Source organism: Canis lupus, chromosome 35, assembly GCF_048164855.1.
Source record: "Canis lupus baileyi chromosome 35, mCanLup2.hap1, whole genome shotgun sequence".
NCBI classification, from domain to species: domain Eukaryota; kingdom Metazoa; phylum Chordata; class Mammalia; order Carnivora; family Canidae; genus Canis; species Canis lupus.
Window position 1 is genome coordinate 23,408,469 of NC_132872.1, and position 11,008 is coordinate 23,419,476.

The following is an 11,008-nucleotide window of genomic DNA, read 5'->3' on the forward strand; positions in this document are numbered from 1 at the left end:
AATCTTATAAATAATGATAGAGGGGGAAAAAAAAGGTAGACTCGTAGAAAAGATAAAGGTCAGATTGGCTTCAGGCTTTTCAGCAGCAACAATGGAAACTAGAAGACAAAGGCACAGTGTCTTTAAAATTCTAAAGGGAAATTATTTCCACCTTAAAATCTGTAGCCAAACTATCAGTTATTTGTGATGGTAGATAAGAACATTTTTAGACATGCAAGATCTCAAAAGTTTTACCTCCCAAACTCCCTTTCTCAGGAAGCTTATTGGCAGAGGTGTTCCAATAAATGAGCAAGACCTGGGAAACCGGGAAACATGGGGGCCAATTCTGCAGAGTCCAAGCATAGGAAACAACCAGTCCAGGTTGGAACAGGACAGAATGCTTGACAGAGATCTCTTTCTTAAGGTGATGTCTTTCAATCTGCTCTCAGTAGACAATTGAGGGAAGGGTTTGGTGATGAATTAGCAGTAAATACAAAGAGAAATAAGTAAAACAGAGAAAGGGAGAATCGTAGTGTACTATGTGGCCCAGCTGTAATAATAACTACATCATGGAAAAAATGTGAACACGGAAATTAGTCAAAACAACGACATAGCTATATTGAGAAAGTAAGGTGATGAGAAGGGTCTGCGTATGTGTAGGGAGTGAAGGGGTGAAGGGAGAGAGCCCCCATCCATTATTCATTCATGTTAGAGTTACCAAGATAAGCATCATGAGAGAGTGAAAAAATACATATAAATAGTAGACCAAAAGAAGAATTTTAGGGACCATCACAGTTCTATCTTTCTACGTTCTCTAACCCCTAGTTTTACTCGAACTAACAACTGCTACTCATATAATGATAGCGTTCTTCTGTCTCTGTGTCCTCCTATTCCTTCTAGACAGACCTAGTTTCCTCATTGTGATGCCTTTTTTTATTGCTTCGCTTACTCCCTCTATGGTTAGATTATGAACCTCTCCAGAGTAGGGGCTGGGTCTTAACACCTCTTGTCCTTATATTTGATTCCTAGCATATTGTCTTTTATATAGTATACTATATGCTATTTTATTGATTTATATGCTTGTAACAAAATGGGAAACTGAAATAAGAGTCAAGTTTCACTTAACATTTGTTAGAGAATTACACTTAGAATTTTATTTACTTTTTTTTGTAGTTGTGTAAAAAACAGTTTCAGTACAGTGCCTCCTTGCGAGCACATCTTATTCGGCATACCAGAAAAGATGCACCCACTTCATCCTCTTCCAATTCTGCATCTAATGAGACATCAGGAACGTCGTCTGAGAAGGGGAGAACCAAAAGAGAATTTATATGTTCCATATGTGGAAGGACATTACCTAAATTATATTCTCTTCGAATACACATGTTAAAGCATACAGGTGTAAAGCCACATGCATGTCAGGTAAAGCCATGAAGTTTATTTTATTATATAAAGAAGATTTGAACTTAACTAGTTATGAGACTGGTTGATCTGGAGTCACCCTCACTTCTGTAAAACGTCACAGAATTCTAGGACTTTCTCAGTTTGTTGCTTGGATTAAGGGTGATTCCCAATTGTGTTCTTTATTTTGCTCCTTAATTTGTTGTGATTTGAAATGAATGTATTAGGATGGTCATGAAACTTACTAGGATTCAGAGGATATACTGGGTGAGAATAACCAGTTCATTATTCCATTCATCCCTTTAACCTTCAGCAGGACCAGTCTGGACTGAAAAGGAACCCAAGGCTTAAACAAATCTCCTTAGCAAAAATCCTTCTAAGCTGTGTGTTGTCTAGAGCTGAGGACTGAGACTATCTAAATGCCTAAATAAAACTTCTAGGTAAAGAATCTTGTGATTAACCAGCTCAGAGCTATTTGGAGCAGTGAAAATTCTCTAGTAGCCCCTGTAGCCTTGCATATAAGCATGACCCCATTTTTTTCCCCAATGAGACTTTTAATGATTCTCTCCCTACACACACTTTTTTCTTTCTTTCTTTCTTTTTTTTTTTTTTAGCTTTTTATTATAACAGAATAGAGTTGACCCTCATGTACCAGCATCAGTAACTAATCAACACATGGTCAACTGTGTTTTATGCATAACTGTCACTCACTGTCCTACTCCCTCATCCCCTCATGTCTTTTGAAGCCAAGTCCTAAGCATCATTTTATTCATAAATTTTAAAGATAGGCATTAACTGGGCATCTGGTCTTCTAGTGTAGCACTACTCAAAATCTGTGGTCCATGGAAGGTATGTACAGAAATTGAGAGTAGACATCGAGACACTGTCAGGGCAATTGACATCGTGATATTTTTATCATATTCAACAAAAAAATGGATTGAGGAAAGGAAAAATAAAACCCTAGTTCTTCATCACAGAGAGTTTGAGAAACACTGTTCTAGTTGATGTAGCAAGAAATCAGCATATTTTCTTGATAAAGCTCCTGTGTCTCTTTTAATATAGGTATACTGTTTACTAGTCTGACAAGGACAGTGTGAGGGTCTTTTGTACTGCTTTGAGCTCCAGTGATCACCTGGATGTAAGAAAAGTAGCAATATTTGTTAAGTACTGAGTCAGAAGATGATCAACCAGCTAATACCCTTGACACTTGTTTCAGCTTTCAGTTTGTCATTTTGTTTGTAATTCTTTTTCTTTAAAATGGCATACACTTTCTCTGTCCTCATCCTTCAGCAGCAGCCCTGATTTCTCTTTTTCTATTTTATTGGTTTAAACACCTGTGCTCTTAGGTCTGTGGAAAGACTTTCATCTATAAGCATGGTCTAAAATTACACCAGAGTCTCCATCAGTCACAAAAGCAGTTCCAGTGTGAACTATGTGTTAAGTCATTTGTTACCAAACGGAGTCTTCAAGAACATATGAGTATTCACACAGGTAATGAGAAATTTGTATTGATATAGCTCCACATTATATTATATGCTGTTCTATTGGTTATGCTATAATTACTTTAGAAAATGTATTGATATACTGATGGCTGTATGCGTGCAGTTTTTTATTAATGAAAGTAAGGCTAAAAAGTGTTCTTAAATCTAGTTTTAAGTCTGTCTTAAAGTTGGTGTAAGAATATTCATTGTTTCCCTCAGTGTAGGAAAAAATGTACTGAATATTAAATCGTGCATAATTTAGATCCAGGCACCTAATGAAATAGTCATGCTTTTAAAAAGTTCATTAATACGCAGATGTAACTGCCAGCATGGTATAGGGCTTATCATTTTATTAGAACTTTTAGTCCATATGTAATTATTTTCTAGTGCTTATAGCAGTTAGGTGGAATTTGTTACTCAAGGGTAGATACCGGTTCTAGAACTTGTATTCAACTCTGTACTACTAGAATCTGAGGATTATGCAAGCATGTCACGTTTCTTTGGGTAGTGGTAACTTTGCTAGTGCTGTAGCTGAGAGGAAATAAGAGATTCTGACCTGGTTTGTTCTGAGATGTGGCTGCCAAATGTGATAGCTTCTTTGTCCCCTTGGTAAAGTAAGTTCTGAAGTAGGACATAAAGTATTCTGTTGGAAAACACCTGATTGTTGGATTTGTGATCTTTTTTATCTTTTATAGGTGAGTCCAAGTACCTCTGCTCAGTTTGTGGAAAGTCTTTTCATAGGGGCTCTGGACTCAGCAAGCACCTAAAGAAACACCAGCCAAAGCCTGAAGTTCGAGGCTATCATTGTACTCAGTAAGTATTTCATAAACAAACTGTTAAATTTTCTGTGTTCCTAGTAGGTCTACTTGAAAGTCATTTTCAAAAGAAAATATTTGAGATAACTCTAGTCTCTAGCACTATTGTGTAATTGAAATTTGCTAAGGGAGTGGAACTTAAACACATATATACGTATATCTAATGTGATGGGTACATGAATTAACTAGATAGGAGGAATCTTTTCACAGTGGATACGTTTATCAAACCATTATGTACATTTTAAATATCTTACAGTTTTGTCAGTTATACCTTAATAAAGCTAAAAAAAATACAAGGAAATGTTTGAAGATAATATTGAATTGTTATTTATTCTTTTTGTTATTTATTCTTGATTTGGATCAGTCTTTTTTTCTTCTTTTTGCTTAGGTGTTGATATTTATGGTTTTTTAGTTTTATTTAGAAATCACCATACCACATCACTCACTTAAAATAATTTAAAGATATTTTTCAAATGTAATTACCTGGAGATGGAGACTATAAGAAAGGTTTCCAGTGCAAGCGAGAGATTTTTTGCTAGGCAGTTTGTCTAAGGTGCTGGGCTGTCTGCTAGTTTTTTCCCTTTTCAGACTTTTTCTTTTCCAAAGCCTCTTGAGACCTCTTTTTTTTTTTGTTTTGTTTTGTTTTGTTTTTAAGATTTATTTATTTATTCATGAGAGACCAAGATTGAGAGAGAGGCAGGGACACAGGCAGAGAGAGAGGTAGCTCCCTGCAGGGAGCCCAACATGGGACTCAATCCTGGGACTCCAGGATCAGGCCCCTGGGCTGAAGGCAGACGCTCAACCACTGAGCCACCCAGGCATTCCGAGACCTCTTTTATAATTGAGATAAAGCTCAATATAAAATTCATCATTTCAAAATGTCTAATCCACTGACTTTTAGTACATTTAATACATTGTGCAATTAGATATCACCATTGTCTAATTCCAGAATGCCTTCAACACTCAGCCAAGCTGTTAACAACTCTATTTTGGTTTTCTCTTCTGTTGGTGCAGAGTCAGCCAGAGATGAGAGCTCAGGGCCTTCTCAGGTCTTTTCTTTTTTTTTTTTTTCCCTCAGGTCTTTTCTAACTATGTTTTGCCCTGGACAAGTGTGTGGATCTCAGTTCCTGGGAATCTGAGAGTTTTCCAAAGCCCCCATTCTATCACCATTTCATTCCCCAGGCTTTTTTCCCAAGCTCTTGGTTTATATATTGTTTGAACCAAACTGTTATTCCTTGCCCAGTGCAGAGGCAAATACATTTGCCTTTAAATGTTTTCAACAGACTTCTCCTTTCCACCCCCAAGTCCTCAGCCCTGATAGAGTTGGGTGAACAAAATGGCAGGCTCTTTGAGGGGATCTTTCAGGGAGTCACCAGGTCGGTTAAGAGAGACAATCACAGTTCTTTGAGAAAAGTCCCTTGGGCACTAGGAACCCCTGGTGGGAATGCAGTCTTCATGGCTGCTTCCGAACTGAGGCAGGGAATGGGACCAAGGCAAGTTCAAATGCTACAAAATTCTCTTACCAAGATTTAATGATTTTTTTTTTTATTATTATATGTTTGCCTGGTCGCTGTATACTTCTAAGCACTTTCAGAGTTCCGGTAAAATTGATTCTCATAGTTTGGGCCAGTTTTGTGGAGCGGTGGGCTTGTGGGGTTCCTGACTGCCATTTTTGCTGATGTCACTTTAATTGGTCTTATTATATAAAACAAGTATATTTTATTACCAATAGATTTTTAGTTGCAAGTGAGAGAAAACCCAACCTAAACTGGCTTCAATGAAAGGTAAAGTCTAGGAGTCTGAATGGTTTAATGTAAACTAGATTCACATTCATTAGCACTTGGTGTCTCCAAGGCTCTCTGGACAAGGCAGTAGCAATGGTTTCAGCCTCACATCTTCACTCCCGAATCCTCAAGCTGCTTTTTTGGTAATTCCTATCTAGGTTCTGAGATCCATATCCATTGGATCTGGTTAAGTCCTTTGATTATCCCTAATCAGTAATTACAGCCAAGGGAATGCTGTGCTCTGATTGACTTAGGCCTGAGGCAGTTGCTTCACCCTATGGTCTACAGTGAGGCCTACTCCAAACACATGGACAGAGAACGGGAGAGAGTAAAAAGGGGGATCAGAGGGGGCATAAGGGAGAAACAAAACAAATGTCTTATATAACAGCCTTTGAGAGCTCTGCATGGTTCATTCTAAAATGTTTGTAGTACTAGAAACAAAAAGAAGGGGAAAAAAAGAGGGAGGCAAACCAAGAAACAGACTCTTAACTATAGAACTGAAGGTTGCGGGAGGAGAGGTGCTTCGGGGATGGATCAAATAGGTGATGGGCATTAAGGAGGGCACTTGTTAATGTTGAGCGCTGGGTAGTATATGGAAGTGTTGAGTCACTATATTGTACACCTGAAATTATGTTACTAACTGGAGTTTAAATAAAAACTTTAAAAAATGTTTCCAGTACTTCAGAGCTAAAAGAAGTTAAAACCCTGAAGCCTTATTGCAAGATTGGAATAGTAGGTGAATTCTTGTGTTTTCATTTGGGATCATTTTGTACAGTTCTAGCAACCCAAGTCTTGGAAATCTGTTTTAAAAGAATAATAAAGTGGGATCCCTGGGTGGCACAGCAGTTTGGCGCCGGCCTTTGGCCCAGGGCGCGATCCTGGAGACCCGGGATCGAATCCCACGTCGGGCTCCCGGTGCATGGAGCCTGCTTCTCCCTCTGCCTGTGTCTCTGCCTCTCTCTCTCTCTGTGTGTGTGACTATCATAAATAAATAAAAATTTTTTAAAAAAATAAAAAAATAAAAATAAAAGAATAATAAAGTGATCTGATTGAGTGCTTGAACTTTATTGTTGCAGATGTGAAAAAAGTTTCTTTGAAGCTAGAGATCTTCGTCAGCACATGAACAAACATCTCGGTGTGAAGCCATTCCAGTGCCAATTTTGTGATAAGTGCTATAGCTGGAAGAAAGATTGGTATTCCCATGTGAAGTCTCATTCTGTCACTGAGCCTTACAGGTAGAAAAATTTGAGCAGGATCTGAACTTAATTGAGATGTATGTGTACCTGTATTAATTCTTTTGGATGCTGTTGCTTTGGAAAAAAATAATTTAGGTTTTTCCTCCCTATTATAGGTGTAATATATGTGGCAAAGAATTTTATGAGAAAGCATTGTTCAGAAGACATGTAAAGAAAGCTACCCATGGAAAAAAAGGAAGAGCAAAGCAGAACCTGGAACGGGTGTGTGAACAATGTGGAAGGAAATTCACTCAGCTAAGAGAGTATAGGAGACACATGAACAACCATGAAGGTAACTGTACCTAAATTATGTATATATTGAAATAGAATAAAAAGCCAACCCAGTAGTGGGTGTCCTTTTACCAGCCCTCTTGCCTGTTACCTCACCTTCCTTTGATAAGAGTTGAAGCTCATATCATGTAATATTTATTCAAGTGATCGAGGTGATACTGAACCTGGGTACCTAGTGGTTGCATATGTAGATAGTTTTCCTTTTTTTTAAGTGAGCTTAATATTCTAGGTCAACATTTTTATGCTGAATTGGACTATTCAGAGTACTATTCAGGGTATTTCCTTACCCTAAGATTATAAGATTGCAGGGAAGGCTATCGAGACTATGCCTGGAAAACTCAAAATTGTCTGTCAATAACTTCTTTTATTGGAAACACGTCTGGAGAGATTAGAGTGCAGAATCTAGTTTATTCCACGGTACAGCATTAAGGTCCTGAATAAAAGATTGCCAGGTCCACATAGAAAGGGCTGTGGGTGGCTGTACTTAGAACCATTATAAAAAAAAAAAAAAAGAACCATTATATATCAGGGAACGTCACTGTATTTCGTACCTTACCACACGCATCTCTCTCTCTCCGCCCCCCTCCCTTTAATAGGAGTTAAGCCATTTGAATGCTTAACCTGTGGAGTAGCTTGGGCTGACGCCCGATCTCTAAAGCGCCACGTCAGAACACATACTGGCGAACGGCCCTACGTCTGCCCCGTATGTAGCGAAGCCTACATAGATGCTCGGACGCTCCGTAAACACATGACTAAGTTCCACAGAGATTATGTGCCTTGCAAAATTATGCTGGAAAAAGATACCCTTCAGTTTCATAACCAAGGAACTCAAGTGGAACATGCCGTTAGCATCTTAACAGCAGATATGCAGGAACAGGAAAGCAGTGGTCCTCAAGAACTCGAAACTGTGGTAGTGACCGGAGAAACCATGGAAGCGCTCGAAGCTGTCGCGGCTACAGAAGAGTGTCCATCAGTATCTACACTTTCTGACCAAAGTATTATGCAAGTGGTTAATTATGTGCTGGCACAACAGCAGGGACAGAAGCTGTCGGAAGTCGCAGAAGCTATTCAAACTGTTGAAGTGGAGGTGGCCCATATTTCGGAAGCAGAATGAAGGCAGTAATGGAGATAAGAGAAGTGACGTGTATACTGAACTCACAGAACATTTGTTTACAGGACTGTGTGACTCTGCCTAGATTTTGTATGTCAAGGTTCTGGGCTGTTTGGTGAGGTTTTAACATTTCTGAACGGTTTGTCTGGCTAATGGGTTCTGTTGAAAAGTCCATTTACTGTAAAGAAATTGAAAACAAGTGTACTTGGTGGCATTGGTTTATCATGGTGTACTTTTTATGAATTAATGTTTATAAAGGACTGTACTAAATTAAAATCTATATAGTTTCACTTGCATTTTGACATTATTACATACTTTGAGTTTAAAAGGCTGCACTAGTCAGATCTTCTTCTCTTTTATTATCAAAATAGAGAGGTTTGTGATTTCATTTGCCCTGTTTATAGGTTGAAAAAAAATTCTAATATAAAGCATTTTAGTAGGATGCATAGGTATATTACATTTTTAAAATGCTTCAAATCTGTGATTCTTGACTTACTATTTATTTTAACCCCTTATAAGTCAGGGATTTATTCTATTTTAAAGCACTTAATGAGTTACATGTTGTAATCAAGTTTGCACAGTATACTTAATCTGTATGGGGAACCCTTAAATAAATAGCTGATTTTTTAAATGCCATTAAAATGCATGAAATGCCTATTAAAGCCTTACTATATACTATCTCTTCAAGGCAAGTAAATTGACCATGAGCAAAGGACACTGTTACTAAACACTGTTGATGGGAAATTTCTCCTTGATAACATGGGACAATGAATGAAAAAAAAATAATCTTCTTTTGCTGAAGAATGAACAAGTTAAAACTAGATTTCATATGTTTGCAGCTTTTGTATCATGTTTAATTGTTCAATTTTGTTGAAAAACTGCAATTTAGAAATAGGATAGCAATATAGACCTCTACAGCGGTCCTGTGGATACCCTATAATTGTCAAGGAACTTCAAAATATTGAAAAGTCTTCAATTCAGCCCTCATTTTAGTATACGACTTAAAGAAGTTAATTGATTATGCTCCACCAAATTGTCGAAAGTAAATTATTTTTAAAAGTTACCTGAGAATTATATTTATTTGTGTGTTTGATTTTTTTTTTTTTAATTCCCACTCCTAGAAGCTATCCAGTTTTCTGATCTTCAAAATAACTGTGGGAAACTACCACTCAAACTATAATTGTTAGGATTAAACTTTTTAAATATTAGAAGCTAATATAAGGTATAAAATGAAGATATAAGCAAATCACATGTAAATCATTCCTAAAGCACAAGAAAAGAATGTGCCTTGATGTACATATATTAAGATACTTACTCCAGTTTACTTTAAAAAAATGGCTTAAAAAATAAAGAATAAATGTGATGCCATGCATGCATTATACCTGCATATGTAATATTTGCATTCGCAAATTTCCCATTGTTTCTGTAGCTGTGTGGCTGACTTTCTATTTTAAGTGAATTGACATACAGTCTATGACTTCATAATGGCTGCTTGTTCATCGTACCTTTCAGTTAGTGAAAATGTATTTCAACCCAGCTCAAATTTGGAATTGTCTTTTATGTTCCATCTTCACTGTTGTTACTAGATTTAGTTAATTGTATGAGACCATTAATGTATGTCAAAAATATGTAAATAAAAGATGTTGAATCTTGTTTAAAAGCATAAGCTTCAGAGTTGAGCTTGTCACTTTGTAAATCACTTGCTGTTTTATTTGATATGTTATTGAACCTAATCCATTATTAAAGGGAAGGGGAATTGAATACATTAAAAAGTAAACACTGGGTGGAAACATAATAATGTTAAAACTTCGTTCCCATAAGCAATTTTACCCCCAAATTGAAACCTGTGTGATTTACTGCCCACTTTGTGTCCGGCTGGCTTAGTCGGTAGAGAATGTATGTGACTCTTTAGTCTTGAGGTTGGGAGTTTGAGCCCCATGTTGGGCATGGAGATTACTTTTTTAAAAATGTGTAGAATTACATAAATTACATGCAGAAACAAGTGTTAGGGTGCCGAGAACTCAGTTCCCCATTGCCATGGGGGAAGCTTCTAGGTTTAATTTGCAGTTCCCATTTAGAAACGTGTTGCTTTGTTGCCAGGTGGCTTTCCCCTAATCGTGTGGCTACCACTGGCTAAAGGTACTTGCTACTCCTGCTGCCAAACAGCTGGAGTCTTTAGTCACTGAAATGTATGAATTGTCAATAGCAGTGAATGGCTTCTCTATCGTGGGTTTTAATCTTCTTCTTAAAAGTGGCTGTCTCCAGAATTCCACAAGGTCGCCTAAACTGCTGGACTTAGAGCTAATCCAAACCTCCAGTGTTTTGTTGTTGTTTACTGCACGGGTGTAGACTGCCTGTGCGGCACGATGTTTCCCGCTCAGGATTCTTCTTGTCAAACCTGTCGTCTCTTGGAAGTTCCTAAACAGCTTTACACCTGATGTTTGGAACATACGTAATAAAAGCCTTTGCCTCCTCTTGATCAACTATAGTGTGTGGAGCAAAGATGCACAAGTAACATTTAATCAGTTTAAATATCCCATGTTTGTAGTCTAGTACTTGACATTTGGAGGTTTACCGCTGCTTATTGGTTTTTTCCTGAAGAGTCTTTGAGATTTCGGAGTATGAACCCAGTAGGGCCTCCCCTTTGGAAGCCTGTGCCACCCGCCTCGGTTGAGGGATGGGTCTTTCCAGATCGGGGTTGTGTGGGCTCCACGTGTTGGTGGTTAGGTACGATTTTCATATTAATTCTCAGACTGTGGCTTCCCCGAGCAGCATCTGTAAACTTGAACTCGGGGCCACTTTGAGAGAAGCTCGCTGCTCGAAATCTCCGAGGGACGCTCTGTGTCCCCAGGAGCCCAGCCTTGGACAAAGACCCTTAGCTGCCTGGGCTGGTGAACGGAGGTTTTCTTGATTG

The 11,008-nt window shown here is 38.0% G+C and overlaps 1 protein-coding gene across 3 annotated transcripts in view; it reads left to right on the forward strand.

The window, feature by feature from the left end:
- The window catches only part of ZBTB11 (zinc finger and BTB domain containing 11), a 32,958-nt gene extending 23,198 nt beyond the window's left edge, over positions 1–9,760 (forward strand). For all 3 annotated transcript variants that reach the window (XM_072811821.1, XM_072811822.1, XM_072811823.1), the window contains exons 6-11: positions 1,153–1,398; positions 2,724–2,868; positions 3,554–3,671; positions 6,534–6,692; positions 6,809–6,984; positions 7,580–9,760. In XM_072811821.1, the coding sequence (XP_072667922.1) occupies positions 1,153–1,398; positions 2,724–2,868; positions 3,554–3,671; positions 6,534–6,692; positions 6,809–6,984; positions 7,580–8,097 (1,362 nt within the window). In that variant the 3' untranslated portion in view covers positions 8,098–9,760. The remainder of the gene's footprint in view (positions 1–1,152; positions 1,399–2,723; positions 2,869–3,553; positions 3,672–6,533; positions 6,693–6,808; positions 6,985–7,579) is intronic.
- Positions 9,761–11,008: the final 1,248 nt, after the last annotated feature.